Consider the following 25,595-nt stretch of genomic DNA (forward strand, 5'->3'; position numbering starts at 1 on the left):
ACAGAAATATGTAAATGGCTGAATAATGCATCAGGCAAAGGCTTTGAAAATATCTATATTATGCCTATATTTTCTTGGCATGCTGTTAAAACTCAAAACCCATGAATGCATTTGCTGTACTGAAATGCTAGACAAAATGCATTGATAATATATATCATTAATCTGAAAGATTCCTTTTTTAATGTAAGTTAGAGACAGTTAAGAGAGCTCTTGAAAGAGTTTGGTCTTACCAGGGAGGTGGTGAAGACTTCTAATGTCACATTTAAAGAAAACAGTTATTTCTCATATGCAATATATTTTAAAATCATATTGATGGGTATACTTGTATCAGAGAAATAAAGCTGATCATTAAACTAAGAAAATACTCTCTGTTTAATATGTTAAAAAATATTGCTTTAATTATTGCTCTGAATGTCTTCTCTGTACGATTTGTGCTCTGACGGCAAGTTCAGAACCTTCTAAAACAGAAAGACCACTGAGAATTTCTGCATTAGTTCCTGTGCATCCAGATTTTCAGCCAGAGTGCCTGAGACAGCCTTCAGTATTTTTATATCAACTGATACTGGCCAACTGGGAGACTTTCAATTCTAAATAAGTGGAAATCTGCTTTGAAGCTGAAAGCTGAACTGACAGTTTGAAAATCTTTCTATACACAAATTTGGAACTGTCTATATACTTAGACAGTTCTACTCCTATCTCCAACTTCTTGCCTAAGGTTTCCCTTTAATAAATAAATAAATAAATAAATGATAAAAATGATAATAGTACCTTTTTTATTTTTTCCTCCACTTAGCTTAAAAGGACCTTCAAGTAAACAAATCTCATCACAGAAACACACAATAGATTCAATTAATGTAATACCAGATCACTGTCTGAAACTACTGACAAACCATCCTAGGCCAAGATACTTCCAAGAACTTAAAAACAAATGAACAGGAAAAAAAAAAACAAACCCAAAACCCAAACCAAAACAAAAACCCCAAACAAACTAACAACAAAATCCCTAACAAAACCAAACAATAACAACAAGAAGAAAACCAAAGGAACCACAGATTGGAAATTAGCTGCAGCTTGCTGTGGAACTGAGTATTTCACCCTTGACCACACAAATCCTAATCTATATGAATGAACCATAGACAGTATTCTTTAAAGTCTAAGAGATATTGGCTATGCACACCATATTTTGCTTCCCTATGTTTTTCCTTTGCTTTCTACTGCATGCATATCACTTAACAGTGGTTAAGCTTGAAAAGTGAAGTTGACAGCAGAGCCTCTACTGAACTGTCCTTCAAAATTATAATTCAGAATCCTACTTATTCAAAATGAAGAAAACTATTCACTAAAAAATGCAATAATTACACTACAAACACAAATATATACACCTGTGCATTTTGGATTAAACAGACTGTGGAAATACCTATGCATTTTATGCTTTATATGCAATTACACAGCTAATAACCAAAATAACTTGCAGAAGTTGTTTAACAATCAAGTAAATGTGTAACTGTTTTGAACAAGAAAAGCAGGACCTCATAGTATAACCTGAATTGGGCCGCATATCGAGTGTATGACAGTGTAGATCTGTGAACAATTAAAAGAATGTGGGTTTGGCTGCACTATTGGTTTAAGCCTAGCAGAAATGTTCCCACACAATTGCTTTACAAAATCACACTATTTTTCAATGCTGCAATTATCACCTAAATATTTAATTTCTACATAACAGCAACGAGAAATTATATCTTTTGCTGTATTTTCCACATTTTCAGATCTGTTAGGCATCTAATATTATTTGGTGTAACTCCTGCTGAACTTAGAACTCTTGATGAAATTTGGTCAAGGAGCAAATCAACAGCACAAGGCAAGGTTTGTTTTATAGAACATGGATGTCTGCAGTCAGTAGCATTCACAGGAGAGAGCATGGAACTTTGAAACGAACTGCATACTCTCATGTTTAGGTAATATAGGCCACAGTTACTTGTAAGTCTTAATACTCTAAATAAGTCCTAATACTGTAAATCCCGAGTTAGAAGGGACCCATTAGGATCTAGTCCAAATCCTGGCCCTGCACCCCGAGGACGTGCCACATTCCTGAGAGTGCTGTCCAAATGCTTTTTTGAACTCTGTCAGGTTTGGTGCTTTTATCACTTCCCTGGGGAGCCTGTTCCAGTGCCCAACCACCCCTTATTTTAAACTGTAAAACATCTCATTTTCACTTGATCCTAATTAAATCAATGGAAGTTCTGTCAAGTTTTCTATGGAATCAGTCTAATCCTAAATGAAGAACATTTTTTTTTTTCAAATTCTTTTCATATATCTTAAGACTTCTCATTCCTATATATACTAGTGATTGCCTCCAAAGCAGCATTTACAACTTTTTATATATTATATAACTTATATATTTCAAAATCATATATATATCCCAACTCCAATCTCTTCCATTGTTCATCTACTCTAAACATCCTTATCAAAAAATTGTACTGCATGCTATGGTCATTCATATATAGTATGAAATAATTTTACTGTGATATTAAGTACAAATATGGCTGCCAAAAGCTAAGGTTTCAGAACTTTATCAGTTGGGCTATATCTTGCTCAAGCAAGGTAATCAAAGTTTTCCATATTATGAAGTACAATCCAATAGATTTTTATTTCAACTGTCAAAAATAAGTTCCAAACAAATATGTGAATTCAAGGATTTATATAGTCATCCTTGGAAAACAGAATAAAAATGCAGAAACTAATTTCTATGTTAAAGTTATAAAGCACTGAATATTACAATACATGTGAGCATCTTTTAAATGTACCTTTAGGTCCTAGAAATATTTGGAAGTAAATGAAGTTTACTCCTTATCTAAGATTTTGTGAAATAGGTGATAATTAAACAAGTAGTTAAAAAACACTTTTAAGTACAGGAAAACTACGTAAACCAAAATGACATAAACATAGTAAAAATAATTTTAATATTTTGGTGTACAGTGGATATACAACTTGTTTTTTACAGTCAAGTAGGCAAAATAACATACAATTTCTATCACTGCTTCTCATATTACAATATATCAGTTTACAGATAATAAGATTAGATACGTCACTGTTCTCATTTTGTAGGCCATTTTTCATTTAATCTTCTTATGGCAAAAAAAGGGGGGAATTTCACCTTCATACATAATAAAACCCAAACAATGTTATCTTGTCAGAAGTAACGCATCCAAGCATATTGTATCCTATTTAGCAAATGTGACCAGAGAATAAAAAACATGCATCTTACCTCAGACCAAATATATGGGATTGTTCATAATTGAATAAGGAATGAATTTTAGCATCTGAATTCAAAATTATAAGCCTGTCAACAATATCCTGTCAAAGGAAGAGAAATGTGAAAAACTATGTAGGCTTTAATAATTTATGCTCATCATAGTTTCATAGGGATATTTACTATTGAATGAAAGCTATTATTAAAACACACACTGAAATTATTTCTGTAACAGGAGATGTTTTCCACACAAAAGTCAACAGCAAAATTGAAGGCAAAAATGGCAAAACTTTCCTAACCATGTAGAAGGTTAGGAAATCCTTGCATATCGACTATCCTATTTTTTCATTAGAATTAAAACACAAAAAAAAATTAAAATGTTTTTTGTATGTTTGAAGTGTCTATTTTAACATGTCTATTTTAATGAAGAGAACAGCAACCTCTTTAGTATAATAACCCTTTCTCACATTGGCTGGTACTAGATGCTTCAAGACACTGACATTTAGTCTTGGTTTAACAAGGCTGGGCTCAGATGTTGAGGCTTACGCCTTTCATCTTGGAGCATCTCATGTAACAGACAATGACTTGTGGCTGCTTCCCACTTCTTCTACAAAGCAAACCCAATTATCTTCCCATCTGGCTCACTGTATATGCAAACTGCTTCTGAAAAAATTATTTCATTAAAAAAACTAAGTAATGAACAAAAACATTCAGTGAAGTTATCATGTCAGAGAGAGATTGTTGTGCTATGGTCACAAGAAACAGATTACAAAATCCTTAAGAGGTTTATTTAATCTTGATTAAATACAAAGTTTTACTTTCTCCACATTTTAGAAGTACAATTTCATAGACAGCAGAGGGAGTTATTATTCACCTAATTAGATCAATAAGTCATTTCAATAAGATATGAAGGGAAATTTAAGACCCATACTTTAATGAAATCAGCAAAAGCTCTGGTTTTCAATGGAGGAAAGTAAAAATCATGAGCAAAACTCACAATAGTCTAGAACTTTTCAAAGTAAACTGTCTTCACAGAATGTACTCTTATTTAAAATACAGTGAAAGCATATTTTTCCTATTAGATTTTTGGGGCAGTAAGGGAAACAGCTTTTTCCACATAGTATATTTACAATAAAATTCTCAATTAAAAAAATCAACTTGGACCTCAAGGCTGTTCATAAAATTGATAATGCAAGCAATTGACTTGTTTGGGAATTAAAATTTTTTTTAAGATCTCTGTGCATACAAAGATTTAAACGCTAAGGGATATTTCTCTGGCATTATCTTCCTTCTCTCATTTATAAATCAAAGTTTGGAGCTGCAAAAGAGTACAAAGAGCAGGCACAGTGAGAGAACTACTGAGAAAGGAGACTAAGCTCTGATTTGGGATTTTAGGAAGGAATATAATAACAAGGTCTAACACAGGATTACATCCAAAAAATGTGTGGACAGGTTTGGATTGCTCAGCCACAGAGCATAGCTTAAATATTACAGGTCAGAAGTCATCTACTTTGACTATCTAAGACAAACTAAGATTCTCTAGAATCACTGAAGAAAATCACCTTTTCTAATGTCTGTCAAAGCTACAGGTCTAGAGGGTACCTTCCAAACTAGATTCCCCTGAATATATACACTGCAGAAACCCTCAAAGACTGGAGGCAGGCAGAAAACCCTTATTTATGTGTTCCATTCCCTAAAATAATTTTACATGCCAAACACAGTAAAGAGAAATCTTGCATGTCTTAAGAAAAATTTTCCTAAAGGTACAAATGAAAACCTGATTAGTCTACAGTTAAAAGTTGTAAAAGTTGTTATCAACTACTACAACTATCAGTTGTTATCAACTGATAACCTCTTCAGCCAATGATACAGCTAGTGAGATAAAAATATAAAGGAGGTAAAACTGTTTAAATCCCGGGTATTCAAGAAATAAAGGATATAAAAAAGGATTAAGTTATGTGCATTAACAAATATAGTTTAGCATAAACAAGTCACATTCTGTGGCAATGTGACACAATTCAGAAATAGAGAAAAAATTAAGGCACACAAAGCAGTTAAGTCTTCCAATTAAATTTTCTAGTGGCACAGAAGTTGCTTTTATTTTGCTTCTTGTAGTTATAGCCAGTCAAAATCTTTTTACCTTTTGCTTTCTGAAATCACTGCCCAAAAACTTGGTCATAACAAACCTGTATCTCTTCTTAACTTCAGAAGTTTTCTAAGTACTTAGACTGAGCCATTATACATTAAATTAACATTAGAGAGTCTTTTTCCTTTCTGTTAACTACATAATCTTGGACGCCTATCTTATATAGCTGGGCATATCTTGGATGGCTAGGCCCACACAACCCACTGCTGCACAGCAGTTAACTGAGACAAGCCTCATCCAAAATATTTTTATCTCCTTGGGGAACTTGGAACAATTGTATCAGTATTGCCATTTCTAGAAACCTAGAAAATTTCATAAAAATACTCAAGAGCCTCTAGAGCTAAAATAACACTGGCTTTCAAAAGCTGCAAAAAACATTCTTGATATCTCCCACAATTTGAATGCCCTTAAATACTTATGATCTTCAGCATACAGCTATCTTCCTCACTCTGAGTTCCTTAAAAAACTTGATAACTGAACAAAGCAATCCATCAGTGAACACACTAGCATTGAGTACATTGGAAAAATGAAATTTATCATGCACTTTCCTCCTGAAATCATCAAAACAGTACTGCAAAAAAGAACTCAAAAATGCCTTCCAAACCTAATGTACACTGTTATGATAAACTCTAAGACAAACAACTTAAAATATCACCAATCCAGAGCCTGTGCTAGATTAACACTTCAACACAACAGCAATTTAAAGTGCTAACTCATTAGAAAAAAAATATGATTTTAACTGCCACACAAGGTCACAAATTGTCTGTGCTTTGTAGATGAGAAAAAAGCCATAATTGACTGCAGTAAAATGACTGAATACAAAATAATACTAAATTCAGAAATGGTGAAGCTATTTCTCTGAAGTATGTCTTAATCAGTAGCTTTCCAATTACTGATTTTTTCCTTTGTGTGAATTATGTGTCCTATTAAAAAATAGCCTGAGGTATGAGGCTTTTGTGTTTTCATTTTGTTTTGTTTTTCTTTCTTTTATTCTTTTTAAATCCACGGATAGTGTGATAGAGCAATGCTGTATAAAGTACAAGTACACATATTTTCCAACATTTTCCCATATGTAACTGTATGCACATACAAACATGATTATTTATGCTACTATTTTTCTGTGAAAAAACAGAATTCTAACACAAGTCATGAAAGATGATCTTTAAATTAGACATCAAAATTTATATTACCTTTAAGATTTCAAAATGAAAATTTTGGTTAATATGAAGTGATATGTGCATATACTGCCCTCATGCTGTATATAATACAAAATGCAGAAAAATTCAAAATCTTTCAATAGGAAAAAAACTTACTCTTTTATAACGATAACATTTTCCCAGGTAAAAATGTCTTCACAGATTTATTTTTCCTTCAAAATACTTACAATTATGTCTGTGGGTACTTCACGGAACGAGTACATGGGTTTATTTGGTATATCTCGTTTACTCAGGAGCTCCAAAACTGTTGGGTAAGTGAGCAAGTTTACCAGAAACAAAAACGACTAGAGAAAGAAAAAAATGAGGGACAACAGGGAATATGAATCAGTTAAGTGCAACCAAGTAAGTGTTAGCAATTATTTGTCATTTACATTAACTTTGTTCTTATCCTTTACAGGCTGAACTCAACATAAATAGACCTGTACAAAATAAGACTGCATACCCTGGTAGGCATCTGTGTAATCTAAAAGGACAGTAGTGTCAAAATAGCTATTACCTATCAAATTGTACATACAATTTTGAAAATTACACTCTTTCATTACCACTTAATTCTAAAATCTTGAGACAAAGAATAATCTAAAATGTAACTCCTCCTGATTTTATTACAGTAATCTGGACAGAAACTGATGGCCAGCACTTAAGACTTCATTTTGTCATGATTCTTATTCATTATTTCATAGTTAATCCTTGGCATTGTGAACTGCCATGCAACATAAGAATCCTGTATGAGTCATCATTTAACTAGTGTATTATACTGATTTTGACATATGTGCCAAAAAGCAGGTATAATAAAAATATACAGAAAGGTATGTATCATCCTATCTGAAAGACAGCACTGTTTCTTTCCATAAAAAACATAAGATTAAATCATTTCTCACCTTCTGACAACTTTGGTCAATAGGGTCAACTGGAGCAGATTTGGGTTGGGTTATTCTCAAATCATCTTTTCCACACTCCAAAAGAGCCCATAATTCAGTTACAAGTGCCTTTATAAAGCCTAAAACAAATGTTTGTTCTAATAATGAGTTTTATATTGGAAATATTTTACACCACAATTCTAACCAAGATTTGTAAAATTCTACTGAAGGCTGAAATTTCACAACACAGATTGCCTTAGGGTTACTATCCCTGCTATTCTCAATCCTTTAGTCAAAACTACCTTTCTAGAGCAGTCTGCTTATGTTCAATCTACAATCTGCAGCAATGGTTTCCAAAGGCTATTACACTCGAGTAGGATTACATTCATATATCTTCTATGTAAATGAGCTTCTGACCTTCTTTAAAAAGTTAACTGCAATGGATCAAGGCTTAGCTAGTATTGTCTCTGTGGTTCTAAAAATACAGATTCACTATAATTCATAAAAATTTATAACAGACCACAGTGAAAAGGACTAGAAAAACCCCAACTTTAAGAGAAGCACTACTAGCTGAATTTAAATTGTTAAAATTTAAAATGTTAAATATTTAAATAGAAGAGGAAAGGGCCCTCTAACTCTGAAATCTTCAAATGTAAGGGCTGAAAATCAATGCTGATTATTTTTGGTATATCATTTGTCTCTGACGCCAAGGGGCATAAAAGGGCCAGAAGAAGCAATTTGGCTGAAATCCTTACAACAGGACAGATGGGTAACTCCTCAGTGGATCTGCTCCCTGCTTTGTGAAAAATCCCAGAGGCATAAATAGTAACTAACTAAGAAATGAATCCATTTCCTTGACTGGCAGAATTTCCCTGCCTTTCTGACAGTCTTTCAGTCAACACCAGCCCCTACTAGATACTCAGAGCAACGATTTGCAACTTTTGTACCTCATGGGCTTCCTTAGCAGCCTAAGACATTACCTTCATTTTATTGATGAGATTCTAGTTTTAATATAATGGCTACATGGACCATTGATGATATGGTAACAGTTGGGTTATCTGAGATTTACTCTGATGGGACTTTGTCTGAATTGACTATTCTTTCCACACCACAATCTTTTACATCTCACTAATGTGTAACTTCATCGATGACATTCGGGCCCTTGCAGTTCCTCACCCTTTGAGCAGCCAGTAACCATGGAAATGTACATAAAAATTACAGACATCAACAGTTATTAATTCTGATCTGCAGATCAATAAGAAGCACCTGCAAACTTATTTTTAAACAGTACAGATGTCTTCACACACATACAGGAAATTTCTAGAAATCCAAACTAGTGAAGTAAAGATTTTGTATAATATCAGAAGAAAAAATAAAACAAACCCTAAAATGCTGCATCAAGATTAATGAATGACTTGAAAGCTGGAGAGAATTAATTTCCACCAAGAAGAAATTAAGAAACATTTAGGAGTTTTTGTTAATACTGTGTAATTATTTTACACAGTTGATCTATTTTAACATCTTTCTCACTGTCTTTTTTCCAAAATGAAGGACTACAGCATGCAATTATTCATAATAACATCATCCTTCAATTTACCTGAATTCTGCAGAGCCACTGCAGCCATTGGTGTTGTTGCCATTTGTGTAACAATGATTCTATTACCAAAATCTTCATATTCATTTGTCTGTTGATAAGAAGTACAAAAGTGGAGTGTTAGTTATTCAGAGGACATGAAACTCTCAAATGATCTCTTAAATATTGATCTTTCTTACACTTGTTTACAGAATTTAATCCACTTTATGTTTAGACTTGAACAGTTCATAGATATTATCCTCTAGAGACTCACCAGGGTCAGATTCCTAACCAAACATCTTTATCAAGTATCGCATGAGAATTTAAACACAGAATACTGTGGTTGAGACATATGAGCAAATAAAACCATTAGTATTACAATGTTTTTGTATACGTTCAGCAGGATGCCTTTGGCATTATTTTTTTGCACATTATCTGACTAAAAATGCACATAATCTGATTTTTTGTTTATATTTCAAGCTTTGTCTAGCATATTTAGATTTCAACAAGACCTACCAACATTATCTAAGAAAATTTGCACTTGGAAGAAAAGAAAAAAAAGTTTTCTAGCATTTCAAACTTTACAGTAAAAAGTAAACTACAAAGACTGCAATGCTTACCTGGATTTTTTTTGATAAACTGTTACACATAAAGTTCACACAGTCATTCATGGCATCTGTACTATGAAGCAGAAATAGTCCTTTGGGTGTGGTAGAAAAATTTAGCAAGGCATCTAACAAAGTCTCTTCCCATAACAAGCTGCAAGAGTAACAAAATAGTAATTAAAAACTATATGTAAAATAGCATAAGAAAAAAGAAAAAGTACAATTCCTAACTTTGAAAAACAACAGTACTTTACTCACTGTACTCTATTCTTAATTTATAAGCTTATGTTAGATTAAAAAAAGCATTTGGGGAAAAAGATAATATACCAGACTGCATTTTGTGTGAACATTCAAACTCAGCAAGGCAAAACTAAGGTTATGTAGGAGCACAAAAGAGAGAGATGATGTAAAGGGGAACCCAAAAGACCTGAGATATCCTTAAACATATGTATGACTTACAATCTGACTCTATACAGTCTTAAAAAATTAACATGGCAGTTACATGTTGGCAAAACAGGCACAGAATTTCTCAACAATGTAAAAACACTATGAGGGACTCACATTTGAGGAGCTAAAGGTTCCTGCAAGAAATTGGTATGGAATTATGAAGAAAGGTGCTTCACATAATAAGAGCAGTAAATGGAAAAACAACATTGTCCTGAATTTTCAGACTCCCAAATACTTGTGTATTTCTCATCTTAATGAATATAAACTTCTATAAAGGGACATTAAGTTTCAGTATATAAGGAAGGACACCTTTCACTTGGTATCAGCCAAAATGCTGCCAATCTTGCTACATAATAGTTTGAAGGTGTAAACATGATTCAGCAGAACAGCATTTTAAATTAGCACCATATCAAAGGCATAAGTTAGACAGCTATTTTGTTCTGTGCTTTCTAATTCACATTTTCCTCGAACGAAATTCTTCAGTCAGAGAGGATCAGCTATAAGTCAATTTTACGTAGATCAGACACTACTCCCTAAGTCAAGGAAGTTCTCAAGGGTTAGGAAGAATTTTGTAGCTCTACTGAGACCTATGCGAGTATAGTTTCTCTGCCTACCACTATCCTTTTGGCAAAAAAAGACTGTCCTGGGTTTGGCTGGTATAAGTGTGTTTTCTTCAAAGAAGCTGGTAAAGTGCTGTTTTTTGGATTTAGGACAAGAATAAAGTCGGTAACACACTGATATTTTAGTTGTTGCCGAGCAGCACTTCTCAAAGTCAAGAACTTTCCAGTTTCCCATGCTCTGCAAGTGAGCAGGTACAAAAGAAACCATGAGAGAGTACAACCAGGAGAGCTGAGCCAAACTGGCCAAGGGGATTTTCCACAGCATGGGAAGTCATGCTTAGCACATAAACTGCAGGGAGTTGGCCAGAAAGTTGGCCAAAAATCACTGTTAAGAGATGAGCTGGGCATCAGCCAGAGGGTAATGAGCAATTCAGTTGTGTGTCACTTGTTTCTCTTGTGTGTTACTTCTCTCTCTCCTTCTCATTACTATTAATGTTATTATTACCATTAGTAGCATTACTACTATTAGTATTATTATACTTTACTTTGTTTAAATTATTAGACTGTTTGTATCTCAACCCATCTTTTTTTTTCCTGATTCTCTTCTCTATGCTTTTGGGATGCAAATGGCTGTGCAGTATTTAGTTGCCAGTTAGAATCAAACTACGACAAAGATACAGGGTTACAAGATGTTTCAATTGTAGTTGAAACAGCAGTGTGCATTCACACTAATACACATGCATAAATTAAGTACCAAGTTACCTGTTTTTTGATTCTTGACTTATTGATGAAGTGGAGTCTGCATCAGTTACAGGAGTAGGTACTCTTTCTGAAAGCAAACTTGTCTGTAAAACAAAAATAAATAAACACCTCCTTAATATCGATGCAGGACATCCCCCTGCCAGAGAATGACGTGCAGTGACTCCATGATTCAGAAGGCTGAACAATTGCTTTATTAAGCTATCCTACACTATTCTACTATACTAAACTATAGTCAAGAAAAAACCTGTGACCCTTTTCAGACAGTCATGACACAGCTTTGACCTAATTGGTCAATCAGTCAAAACAACCATCACCAGTGTCCAATTAAGAAATCACTTTTGGTAAACAATCTCCATAACACATTCCACATATGCCAAACAACAGGAGCAGCAAATAGATAAGAATTGTTTTCTCTTCTTCTCTGAGCTTTTTCACTGCCTTCCCCAGGAAAAATCCTGGGAAGGTTGTGCCTGCTGCTCTCTGTGAAGACAGCTGCAGCCACACCTTAATGCTTATTTACAGCATTTTTAAACTCCAGATCTAATTCATTCTCTTGTTATATACAAAAGAAAAAAAACACAGTGATCCGGTCATAGTACAGTCATTTGTACAGAATACACTATTCCTTTATATTGTTTTTATTCCAGAAAAGCTTATTTTTACTTCTTCCTTGGGTATAAACAATTGTAAAGCTAGTACATTTTAATTTTTTTATTAGAATTCTTAAATAAACCTCTGTACTTTCAAACTGGAGACTTCCAAATCAAAAATTGGTACTTAAAAGTAAAAAAGGGAAAAAAGGAAAAATTATAACACAGCTCTTTACTCCGTTTCTGTCACAGGTAATGGATAACAGCCTCTGAAGCCACTATGCCAAACTTACTGATAAATTCTGCCACTTTTTATTTTTTTATAAATTATATAAATTTATCTATATTGGTATGGATGTCATTGGAGTTACAGACATAAATATATACATATTTTTATATTTGATCATTTAAATTATATTTGAAAATAACTGGCATGAAAGTTTTTGAACTGGCATGAAAGTAATTTTGAATGCATATTTAAAATTAATTATTTCAATTGTTTCATGTTTATGGGATAAAAAGTAAATTACACCACTGAAATAAAAGTGAGAAGTTATTAATTTACTATCTTATAAATGTGATGCAAAAAATCATCAAAATATTATTCTATTAAACTAGTCAATCATACATGGATCTGTTGTTCTCCTTTTATTATCATCTTTATAAATTCTGTCTCAGAATTTCATCAGAATCTGCTGAGAAAAAAAATAATTTCTTTTGCCATCAGTCTTAAAACTCCAGGAGACATGTAAAAGAAAAGGATACAAATTACCAGTCCCACCATTAAAAAAATGACACTTCTGCTTGGAAAGAATCCACCATAGTCCACTGTTTTTGCTACACTATAAATGGCATGATATATTATAAACTCCAGGTGTTTTAAGATTGAAAAATGACAGAAAATAATTTTAAAAGCAGTAAGATGATGGAGTTGACTTTCCTGTAATAGCTTGTTGAGTCTTGAAGTCAAGAATATGTTGATTCTACTTCACTTTATATCTGACTACCACAGTGAAGTGAAGAAATAGCATTTTGTAGGGTAAACTTTGTTTTCACTCACATTCAGTCAAATCTTGTACATGTCAAGACAATTGGTCTGAATTATGTTCTATATCTTAATAGAGGATTTTAATGTGGAAAGAAGTCTTTTGTACAAAAAGTGTAAATGCTGTGTTTTTTAGAGGAAATAACTGGAAATGTGCATCAAGAGCTTTTAACATTCTGCCTGTGATAAACATTAAATAGAGTAAGAGGTTAGTTGAAGTAAGACTGACAAGTTACACAATAGGAAAGCATCAAAAAAAAGATTGCTGTATTACATAAATTACATCATGGATCAAGTGAACTAAGCTCCTTAATTCAATAAAAATCCTCAAGTCTTCAATGCAAGGAATAACATAAGTTTCAAAACCAACATTTTTTGATGAGAAATAGAATTCACTGGGATATAATTATGATTTTTAGTATTAATATATTTTATTTTCAAGACAATGTATGGCTTCATGGCAATATTAATATATGAAACAGTGAGAAATACCCTCAAACTGGTGATTTAAGTACTTTCTTTTCATGTTCTCCCTTCTGGTATTTTCTGCCTTAGTTTACTTTGTGACTGTATTTTTGAAATATCATAATAAAAGCATACAGTAGAAGCATACAAGAAGGAAGCAAAGCTCTTCCATTTTTTTCCCTTGCATTCATTTTCCCTCCCACTTCCTCGCCTCCAGAAAAAAACAAATTTAGTCTTTTCATTCATTCTTTGTTCCAGTTTGATCTGATCCCTCTCTAAGATACAAAAAGATCATCCTATTTTTCAGGGTAAAGTGAATAACACAGCTACACTTTGGTTTTCCACTACAAGTCCTAATACCTACAGTTTAAATATGTTTTCAGTTAAGCTGGAAGCCAAAGCTGAAGATTTGTTTGCTACTTTTACCTAAATTGTACCAATGTTATTTTAATGATTCAAATGTTGGAATTTGCTTCCCTGTGAACTTTTTGAAAACTGCATTTGCAGGATCTGCCATCATTTCTCCATCTTAAGTAATTTTTTACAATGCACGAGGATTTTCACACTGCATGTGACTTTCAGAACAATGAAAATAGAACTGATGATGATGAGGGACTGGAGCATCATCATTTATGAAGCAAGGCTGAGAGAGATGGGCCTGTTCACTCTTGAGAAGAGACAACTGAGAGAGGATCTCATCAATGTCTGTCAGTATCTGAAAGGAGGATGTCAAGAGGAGGGACTCAGGCTCTTCTCAATGGTGCCAAGCAACAGGACAAGAGGCAATAGGCACAAAAAGTTGCACCTGAACATGAGAAAGACCTTCTTTACTGTGCAGGTGAACAAGCACTAGACCAGATTCCCCAGAGAGGCTGTGGAGTCTCCCCCACTGGAGATAGTCAAGAACCTTTTGGACACAATCCTGCGCCATGTGCTATAGGATTACCCAGCTTGAGCAGGGAGGTTGGACCAGTGGTCCCACTCTGGTCCCTTCCCATCTTACCCATTCTGTGATTCTGTGAGAACAGAAAGCAAAATGTACAGAACTGTTGGATCCAAGCTCTTTCTTTCATGTAGGAAAAACACTGGACTAGCGATCAAACTGAAGTTAAAGTACAGAATCTAAATGTCCTAATAAATCCATGTACTCAGGTAAGACAAAAACTCCTGCCTGGCACTTCTCACTATGGTCTCTTGAGAATATTTCAGTGTCACCTCACTATTTAACAAATAATTGCAATCTGCTATTTTTTTTCTCTGTATCTATCTCCCACTTGACACAAACCAGATTAACTAAAAATTAATAAGAGCACATCTCAGGAGTATTTTCTTTCAAAATATCCCACCCAAGAGTGAAGGCAAGATCTGTGGTGGTCAGTGGTTACCGTGACATCGAGCGACTTCTACCATCAAGGACAATAAGTGATGGGTCCACCAATGCATCAATAGTTCCTGCTTTAATCTTAGGCATAGAAGTCTCAAATTAAATTTCTTCTAGGTTCACATTCAGAAGGAAAATTTGCAAGTAGAACTTAATTTTTACATTTTCAAGTACTATTTACCTCCTTAAAAATAATTAACCTATAAGACCAACTATTACACTAGCTGAACCTCTCACAGTAAGGCTGAACCTCTCACAGTAAGATTTTTCTCAATCCAAAAGCAAATTTACCTTTCTCCAGGCCTCTGCAATAGATTCATGCAAGCCATAAGGAATTAGCATCTGTAGGCCTTCACAAGTTCTGTACATTTGACGGCACACAAAAATGAAAGCTCCTTTAACAACTGGCATAAACTCAGATCCAGATAAAGGAGAAATGTCATCATGAAGAAGTTTCTTTGTGAACTGAACAAGTATATGAGCAGCTGTAGGACTAGAAATAAAATAATACATTTAAAATTTTGTTTTGTAGTAAGCCTTGAAATTAATCCTTTGACTAAACTTATTTAAATTTTTTGGGGGAAAAGAAGCTATGGAAAGAGACTATGACCCACTATGGAGGGACAAAATATGTTATAACTTGTAACACCAGTCAGAAGAGAAGAAACTTACAGAAAGTGATGTCACCTTGGCAAATAGTTCTATGCAATGCAAAAACACATCCATTGCCTTCCACACAACCCACAGGACCATGAACTACACATACTCTATGTTTTATAGGAGTCCAGTTAGGAAGACAATTCGGAGACTCCTCCACTTAGAAGACATACATTCCAAACATTTTCAGGACCTGCAGCTTAGCTGTTTTCAAAGGCCCATCTCAGTTTTACTGCTGTTACAAGTATTAGCATCAGTTAACTATATTCCACCCACAGGAGCACACTGATTCTAAGTTAGGTACAGTGTTACACATGGCAGCTTTTTATACAAGATCTATCTCTACTAGATGTACTGAAATGTGAATGCTACATTAAATCTATTCTTTCAATAAATTTGGTTACTTTAAATACTTATTTTAAAATCAAACAAAGAAAAATGAAGAAGAGAGGCCTTTGGTCTGAAAAGTAACACTACAAATATAATGGAACTATATTCAGAGAAAGGAAAGCTCTCACATGAATTAGAAAAAGAAGAATAACATTAAAATCTCCCTTATTACTAGTATTTCTTTACATTATCATTTCACCTGGTTCTACACACAAAGATCTCCCTCATACATTCTATAAAACACATACTACTTGAATTTATAATCAGATATTTTACTCAAACAAAACCAAAATGTTTCATGTTATAGATAAGTGAAAGATGAGAAAATGAGTCTCATAAGAACAATGTAATTCATTGAAATGCCCACTAATGCCATCCATTAACACACTTTTACCTGTCTTTAGCATTTTTTTCATTTTCTCCATAAAGAAGAAGAGAAAGACCATCTTCTGAAGCAGCAATTCTTGCCAAAATATCAGCTACATCAAGTAAAGTGGTTTCAAGGCAGTTTATATACACCTATTTGGAAGAGAAAAAAAAAAATCAGCTTTAAATTCAGTGGTTTTGTGAAAGCTGTTTTTTCAAGTCTGTCCTAGGTATGCAGAACCTGAAGGTCACCTTTCTGATGTTTTCTTAATGTCTTAAATACAGTAAGTTAACAGCTTGTGTTCAAATGTCATTACACAGAAGTCTTCATCACAAAGGGCATTAATTCCCAATATTTTCATAATCCTTACAAAAATGTTTACAAGGCAAGAAAAGGAGAAAAAACCCTTTTTCTTTTATCAATCCAGAAAATAGTAGCTTTCCATGGAGAATTATATATTTTATTTACGCTAGTTATTGAGAACACCTAACTTACAAGTTGCCAACTGAATTAAAAAATAAAAGTAGGTTGTCTTTCAAACAGAAGGTAGAGAAAATAGTCATCCATGAAATATCCACGTGACAACAGAAAAAAGCCAAAACCAATGAAAAAAATTAAACAGTGTGTTTTTTCCCAAGGAAACAGTCTCACTACAGCACAATTTTTGCTACTATTCACAAGACTTCCAAATCAGACGAATCATAGTAACGGACTAAACTATTCAATGCACACTATGATAGTCAATGTATAAAATACCACAGAAGTTAACATATTACATGAGTAAAGAAACCTTCTACCTTCATGAGTAAAGAAACCTTCATAGAAAATATGGATGAAGTATAATATTCTACACATGCAAGAATCATTTGGAAGACTATTACAAACCTCTGTGCCATTCAGCAAATTTTTAACAGGATGAAGCAGGGCATCTATCACTTTGTCCGTATACAAACATTCAGCAGCACATCCTGTTTGATCACAAAAAACCTGCAGAATCTCCATAACAAGAGTTTCTGGAGAATAATTTTCTGGTGAACACAAGAAATATTTATTTATATTTTAACTTACACAAATATCTCTATATGATTTATGTAGTTACTTCTGAATTATTAATAATTTTGTTAAGTCCTGATTCAACATAGAGGGAGAAAGAAAGGGTAAGGGTGGAAGGGAAGAGAAAAACTGCACTAATAACAGAGACAAAAATTGCAAAAGAAGTTATCATATGCCTCATTTTAAGTAAATATATTAGCATATAAGGGAAAAAAAAGCATTTACCTGTATGTGCTGCCAAAGCTGCCTTTGGGTAACTTGGAGAGTAATAAATAAGTTGAGTAAATAATACCAACACATCAGTTATGGATACAGTAGCTATTAAATTAAAAAAAAAAAAAAGGAAAGAAAGTACATTGTAAATTAAAGACTAAGTTTAATTTTCCAAATAAAATGGATCTTGTAAATATATGTAAAGAATGCTTTGCTGTATAGAGGAAATCAATTATATATAAGTTATAAAGCAAAGGACATATGTGTCCTTGGGACTCTACTAAGGTATTTCATGATCATCTTATAAGACTTGATCTTGCTCTCAATTTAGCCAATTGAAATTTTTGCAATGTCTTTCACTGTAAAAATGGCAGCCAGTATTTGAAAACACTGGCTGTAGAAAAAAGACATTACCTTACTATTAGATTAAGTGAAACAACTGGAAAATAGAGAAGGTGTCACACAACTCTTTCTCAGGTCTGAAACAAAAACAACAAATGTAGCTAAATGCAAGATGGGAAAAAATTGCTCCAAGTTTAATGAATTTATGTTAACAAATCAGCCAATTTGTGAGGAAAGAGTTGCCATCTATGAAGCAGAGAAGGACACTATTAAGAAAAGAAATGGCAGATTGTCACATTTTATGGGAAAGAAATAAGCAATCACCATCCCTGGATCTCTGCTGGACGGGTGTTACACTGGTAATGCATAAACGACAAAACCACTTTATTAGTAGATGTTTCTTACTCACAACTTTTCTACACTGGCAAGTCTTGATCCTCTAACCAGAGGGACAAAAGACAAGTCACTAAACAAGTATCCAGTCATGTTTGAAATTCTACATTGAATTAATAGAGACACTAAAGCAATGGAATGCAACAATTGCCCTCACACTCTTCTCTGCCAGCCCTGCACCACGTAGACTTCTCTGTCTGTTGAAGAGCTTTTCCATCACATTTCTTGTGTCCCTATTAATCCCTCTGCTCCACTGGTATGAAACTTTTCTTCTACTTTTATTTTATCTTAATTAACAGATTAAACTCAGAGCACTTGTTTTCAATTTGCAATTAGCTTGAAATACTGATTTTTCTTTCACACCTGAAAACCAGTTTTGGCCGCTGCACATGTCTCTCTTCCAACCAATTACATCAAATGGTTTGAGAGAAGCTATTACTCACACCTAGAAAAAGTGAATCACTTACACACTGATCTGACTGTCCTTCAACACAAAATGAATGTACTAAAAGACACAAGCAATCTATTCAACCACATGCATCAAAGAATAAAAACTGTGTGTAGATTGTCATTTATAGATATATACACACACACACACCACCTTTATGAAAGTTTCCAGGCTCAGAATTGGTGAAAAAAGTATTGTTCTTCAATATCCACAATACTGTAGTGAAAATATATAAATATATATCAAGAATGGATACAGTTTTTCTGAGCAGGTTCCATTTTCCTCAACTCTCCTCCTACCTTTTTTATTTTTCAGCTGTACTGGAAAGAGATTCTGGCCTTCCTTATAGATCAACAATCTTCCTAAGAGGCACAGTGAATGAACAAAATAGATGTATTGCAATTCTGCTCCAGTGTAAGAAAAATTCTGTGTATCACCTATAACAATAAAGCAAAAAAATTAGAACTTAACTCTTGTAGTTTACAGTACCTAGCTGCTTTCTGCAACACAAGCAGATCATTTTGGATACAAAGACAGCTTAAGAAATTAACCACTGCTATTAGTTTTCTCTTAGAAGACAGTCATACAACATCTGGGGAATGGAATAGATAGAATGTCTTCCCCTTGAGGTAGCATGCTCCAAAGCCTAAAGAATGTGGATGTACGCGCATATAATGTGAGACATGCAAAGATACTCACTACAGTGCTGCTGCGAAAAGTCACCGACTTTGGAATTTTTATTAACTGCTGCCTTGCAAAATTCAAAATAATCAAGACATTGCTGGACCGCTGCATTAATCTGTGGAATAAACCACAAAATAATAAAGTACCTGATATTTCGCATTAAACTCATTCTCTCTTGTATCCAAGTACTGTCCCTTAACACAAGAACTTAAATGTCCACTTCACTTAAATGACTTCATTTTTCAGTGCTTTTGAAGTATTAACCAAGAGAAGGCAACATTTTACAGGGCTATTAAAATATATCACCATTATTATTACATTATCACACAGCCAGTTCTATACACATAAAGACAGTCTATGAGAAAGAGTACAGAGAACATGGAAGAGTTTTGAGAAGTCGACCACAATCCGTGAATGACCTATTGTCATTACGCTGGAAGATTTTAAATTTCCACATGTGAAAACCTTTGTCTTGAATACAATTACTAAACTGTAGGTTTGGTTGCCAGGTGTTGTCAGTGCTATTACTGTTCTTGGTGGTGTATCATTGTCATAGCACTATAATCGAATCAAGGCATATAAAAGTTTAAAAGTTATAAGCATTGTTGTATCAAGGAAACACAAAGCACATTGTCCTGGTATCAGGTGGGAAAGAGTTAATTTCTTCTATTTTCTTATGATCTGAGAAGAATAATTAGATTCATTACAGCTTAGAGCTGCCAAGATTTATTTACATGTGTAAATATGCAGACACACACAATAAAAAAACCCCAACCTAAATCGGATGCTTATCCTTGCTTATAAATTAGATCAGATTACTCTGCTTATGGACTTTCCATTATAAACTCTTTGTTGCATAGATCATGCTTTATTCTATGCCCTGTTCTATGCACACAGATAGAAAAGATAAAGGTCTCTTCTAGCTGTCTGCGTCCTTTTCTCCATCTTAAGGTTTTATTGGTCCCATATATTTTACATTTGATTTCATTTGTATGACAAGATTTTATAAAACATAGCCAAGTCCTGTTTATACTAATGGATCTCACATCTACAGTGGTCTTATTAAAAACAATGAAAATTCTACTCCACTAAAAAGATCTGCCCATACAAAATATATTATAGGATTAACAGCTATATTACTAAATATATTTTCCCAGTTTGATATATCTTGCCGACTTTGAACCCTTTATGCTTCAGAAAATACAATGGCAGTATTTTTAGCCTCTTTTCAACAAAAATCCAAATTTAGCACAGTGTATTTCTGGTATTTATCATGCACCATTTGTCATTTTAATGCTTTTTTGCAAATAATTCTAAATGTGAATGAAACATAACAAACTGATAAATTATAATCCTAAGTAAACACCTGCAATAAAATATCCAAATGCCCCTTAAACAGAGCTGGCCATATATGCTTCTTTGCATTTATCAATGATCCATTTAAGCAAAGAAAAATTGAAAAAAAAAATGAAAAATCCAAAAGGCTTATCTAGTTGAAGAACATGGAATAGCTATCAAAAAAAAAAAAAAAAAAAAGGAAAAAAATTGTCCAAACCACTATGTGCAAAAAAAGACTAAATTGCAAGTAAACTTGCCTTGGTAATTCACAGAATTGTAGAATGGCCTGGACTGAAAAAGACTCTAACAATGTCATGGGCAGGGACACCTTGCACCCCCATCCAACCTGGCCTTGAACACTTCCAGGGGAGAGGCATCCACAATTTCTCTGGGCAATCTTTTCCAATTTCTCACCACCTGACAGAAAAGGAAGTTCTTCCTAATATCTAAGCTAAATCTACCCTCTTTCAGGTTCAAGCCATTACCCTGTGTTCTATCAATAAATTTTATTTACAGACTATTATTGCATATATAATCAATAAAGTATATAAATGGAAGTACTTACCAAGGATTTGTATTTCCTTTCCAGAAGCCTAAATACCACTCTTCTGCTGTAATATGCATGCTTGAATGAGAAAGATGTAATGTCAACTACAAAGAAACATTCTGGTTTTTAACTAAAAAAGTAGAAATTATCTCTGATTCTTTTCTAGTAGAAATCCCATATACAGTACATATTCAATGTATTGAACTCCAGCTTGAGTAAGCCAATATTATACTCAACTGAGACTTTTGTTTGCAGTACATTTATGACAAAAAAAACCCACATCACTGGAAAAAAGCATGGCAGAACATGTAGTTAAGAGAGAAAACCAATAAGTACACGGAAATGCTAAACTATGCATTTTAAAATTGCCAAGTAAATCCTAAATTGTAATTTTATATATAGTAGGCTGGAAAAAGTTGTAATGTCCACTGAAGTTAGCAAGTTGTGTGTAGTGTGTAATATATATGTGTTCTGTCATGCTCATCACTTCTTCCAAAAAAATACTTGCATCTTTTGATAGCTGTCAGTCAATTCTTCCAAAGGGAGTGAAGACACAAAACACAGAAAATACTCCTAAATTTCATTAAAACAAGTAACTGAACAGAAACTGAGGTGGAGATTAATATTGAAAAGCAGTGGAAATAAAAGTCTAAAAAAAACTGCACTTCCTTAATTACGGTTCTCAGTATAGGTTATCATAGGACACAATAGGTCCGTGATGTCAGAACCATAACTTTTCAAAATAAATGTCTGACATGAACAAGTTATGTGTCGTTGTGTATTTGCTTACCGTCCACTTCTTAAACCACGCTGCTTTGATATCTAGCAAAGCCAAGAAGTGCATTGGACTCAAGAAATCTGGAGAGGCAGAATGATTAGGCTTGCGTTTTAATGACAAAAGTGACAAGGTACTCTCCACTACTTCTTCCATATACCTTATGACACAAATAGGAAAAAATCGACAAGAAACAAAAAAAAACACTGAAGTCCTTCCACCAGTAACAGTCAATAACAATCTTCTCATAAAACCTTGTTCAGATAAATCATAAATACCAACAGCATTATCTTTAACTTGCTCTTGTATGGGCATTAATTCTTTGTAATACCATGAATAAACCTAAATTGCATCTATATTCTCCAGTTATTACATCTTCTAAGTGTATTACACTTGTTACACTTACATCCAAATTATTTTTTGTTCAAAAGTACTTGGAACACTCCAAAAGCTAAGTAAGCAGTTTAATATGATTACTCCTATGCAACTTCCCCATTTTACTTTTCCCACCCTCTACTTTTATTTCCCCTGTTGTCACTGACCAGCCACTGTGCATCCTATAATCAAGCCTTTGCTAAAATTACATGCATCTTATTTTATGTCAATAACTACTAAATTAAGAAACAGTTACAGGGTTTTGAAGGTGACATACTTTTCTGGATGTCGAATCCAGGAAGATGGTGCTTCTTTTTGGTACTCATTTAAAAGGCGAACCTGAAAACATAGTTATTAAAATTTAAAAATAATTAATGCATAATTTTCAGTACTGACAGAAAAGGTACAGAAATTTTGTTTATACCTTTTTAAGTAAACGATTTACATCTGAATTAGATACATCCAGACCAGCTGAAATATTAAAGGAATATTCTTCAGAAAGAAAGTACAACTCCAAGTGTTGTGCTAAAAAAAAAAAGATAAACCAAAAAACAAAAAATCACTTCAGCTCCATGACAACAGTGACAAAACAGACTGTCTTATACAATCCTCATTATAAAATTTAACTTTTCAAAAAATACATAACCCATGAAGTCTAAAATGTAATTAAACGAACATACCTAAGCTTGTATAGACTTCTTTTGTCATATTAAATGGAGAAGAAGAAAAAGTTTTTGCATAGAACCTAAGAATTTTCTCCTAAGGGTGAAAAAAGCAAGCAATGTATTAAATAGTCATTAACTGTGTATTATAATTGCAAAATAATCAATATATCATTTATTCTTAATATTATATATTATTCATCTAGACATCTGTGCAGATGTTAAGCATGTTTTATAAAAATATAGTTTCTGATCACAGAAATCTCCAGTTCAAAGGAAATTTTATTCAAATACTTGAACTACAGCACCAATGCAAAGCCTCACTGAGTTATAAAGTAGACCAAGGAACATTACTTCTCCATCAAGAATAAGTAACTTATAATTATCACTGTTTTAAAAGAAATTGTAGAGCTCAGGTGAAAGAGAAATATATGACCGCAGCTGGGGCAACTTTCCTATCTATTTGGCAATCACTTTAAAATTTGAAGAAGCAAAGAAGTTTAATTGACATAATAAATAATCTAAAAGCCATTTAAGCAGCTGTCATTTCTTTTCCTCATCACTGCCTGTGTTATATTACTATGTATCATTTTCTCATCATCATGGGGCATAAACCTGACTTGAACAGGAAATATTAACATGACCTATTTTACAGAGCAGTTTTGTCCATTCTTTTTACATGCATTTCTGCTAAAAGAAATTAAAATGTCTTTACTGCCATTAAAAGAAACGCAAATGACTACTTTGGTGTCTCAAAATCCTATTGAAAGCCTGTCACAGTCCTTTAAACCAAAAATATACTGGAATCCTGCATTTCTGTTACTTAAAAAAATAGTTTATGTGATTCACACACAAACAATAAAATGTCTTGAACCCTGCTGGACTACTTATAATATGTAAGAGGTGTAACTTCTTAGTCCTTTCTTTGGATACAAATCTGATAATTAGATACAAAATATTCCCTTACACTGAATGCTGCATCAGGATCGGCCAGAGAGATTGTCAGATGCTTACTCAGACTTGGCCAACTCTCAGAGCTTAGGATATCAGAGGCAGGGGCCAAGCACAGCGTCTGCAAAGCTTCTTGGCGAACCTGGAGCAGTCAAAAAGATAAACACCAAAAATCCATTCACGGCAGCCTCTGAAATATGTAATTTACAAGTAAGAGGGAGGGAGGGAGGGAGGGAGGGAGGACAGGGAGGAACAAAACCTGACTGTAGAACAGATAAGGAATAACAAATACTTATCCTCTGCTGTATTTTTTATGGCTATTTAGACCAAACACTACATCACTGAGTGGGGAAAATGTGTGCATTCAAAGAAGTAATAAAACCATTTTAAATGGGTTTTCAATACTGGATGCAAGGTTTATGTTCTATTTTCTGCCTGTAATCAAATATTTTGAAACTGGGGAATATAGCTCTCTAAAACTCTCAGCTAGGAGTAGTAGACACAGTTATTAGACATTGTGTTATACTGCTAAATTTTCATCAGCATTCCAAGTAATTTCAAGTAACTTTTTTTTTTTTCAATTCATAGACAACTATTATCTCTGGCAATTTATTTCATCTTACTGAAAGAAACTGTAAGACATTTTAATAACATTTAATACCATCAGACTTTTTAGCTGTTTTTTTAATAAAAAAATTTGTTTGTACCACCTCCTACCTACCATGCCTGTTTCAGCTGCCAGACAAGCCCCAATAAGTCTTATCAAGGCAGCACACTCAAACTGGTATTTTTGCAAGCTTCAAAAATACCAGCAGCTGGTGCTGGTTGTTGGTTAGAGACACAAATTAGTACTGCCACTGACACAACACCAAACCTAACCTGGATTTATATATTCCATTTGGCAGCAGATTGTTGGCAAATCAGCAGGCATCTCTCTCTTCGAACAGGGGTAACTCAAAGGACAACACAGAAGTTACCATGGGCAAGGGACATGTATACAGGACAAACAATGTTCAGTAACTTTATTTATCATGGAACAACTTTTTTTTAACTAAAAATGCCAATCTATAGTACATAGACCTCTAAAAAAATATAGATACTTGCTGCAACACTAGTTTTTGAACCAGATGGTTACAAACAAATATTGCACTGCAAAGTAGTTTCTGTACTGAAGGTAAAATAAATGCACCAGCAAAGACAAGTTTCCACTGAGGTACATAGGAACTCGTATGTACATACAGGCTACTCTACAATATGCAATAAACACTCATTTGTATCAACATTTCATTTCTGTTTTTAAACTTACTTCCTTGGGCTGACTAGGGTCAAGCTTTTCTGAGAGCAGCTGCAATTGTTCTTGACTCATGAATGCATAACTCTGTAATACACATTATAAAATGATCATTAGTATATTTCATTAAACTGAACAGCAGAAGATTAAAATCATCAGTCTTTCTGATACCTAATTTACTTTTAATAATTAGGACTACAGCACTTACACT

General features: G+C 33.7%; 1 protein-coding gene across 5 annotated transcripts in view; it reads right to left on the bottom strand.

The window, feature by feature from the left end:
* The window catches only part of TBC1D32 (TBC1 domain family member 32), a 74,348-nt gene that overhangs the window by 41,108 nt on the left and 7,645 nt on the right, over positions 1-25,595 (bottom strand). For 4 of the 5 annotated variants that reach the window (XM_038132503.1, XM_038132506.1, XM_038132505.1 and 1 more), the window contains exons 5-23: positions 25,400-25,471; positions 24,110-24,235; positions 23,161-23,239; positions 22,905-23,005; positions 22,758-22,819; positions 22,121-22,265; positions 21,349-21,408; positions 19,461-19,560; positions 19,061-19,198; positions 17,591-17,683; positions 17,198-17,340; positions 16,340-16,464; positions 15,190-15,391; positions 11,418-11,500; positions 9,664-9,802; positions 9,068-9,155; positions 7,492-7,610; positions 6,781-6,897; positions 3,266-3,354 (exon numbers count right to left, since the gene is read on the bottom strand). In XM_038132503.1, coding sequence (XP_037988431.1) covers positions 3,266-3,354; positions 6,781-6,897; positions 7,492-7,610; positions 9,068-9,155; positions 9,664-9,802; positions 11,418-11,500; positions 15,190-15,391; positions 16,340-16,464; positions 17,198-17,340; positions 17,591-17,683; positions 19,061-19,198; positions 19,461-19,560; positions 21,349-21,408; positions 22,121-22,265; positions 22,758-22,819; positions 22,905-23,005; positions 23,161-23,239; positions 24,110-24,235; positions 25,400-25,471 — 2,081 coding nt within the window. The remainder of the gene's footprint in view (positions 1-3,265; positions 3,355-6,780; positions 6,898-7,491; positions 7,611-9,067; positions 9,156-9,663; positions 9,803-11,417; positions 11,501-15,189; positions 15,392-16,339; positions 16,465-17,197; positions 17,341-17,590; positions 17,684-19,060; positions 19,199-19,460; positions 19,561-21,348; positions 21,409-22,120; positions 22,266-22,757; positions 22,820-22,904; positions 23,006-23,160; positions 23,240-24,109; positions 24,236-25,399; positions 25,472-25,595) is intronic. The other variant, XM_038132507.1, reaches the window with a different exon arrangement.

Source organism: Motacilla alba, chromosome 3, assembly GCF_015832195.1.
Source record: "Motacilla alba alba isolate MOTALB_02 chromosome 3, Motacilla_alba_V1.0_pri, whole genome shotgun sequence".
Lineage (NCBI taxonomy): Eukaryota > Metazoa > Chordata > Aves > Passeriformes > Motacillidae > Motacilla > Motacilla alba.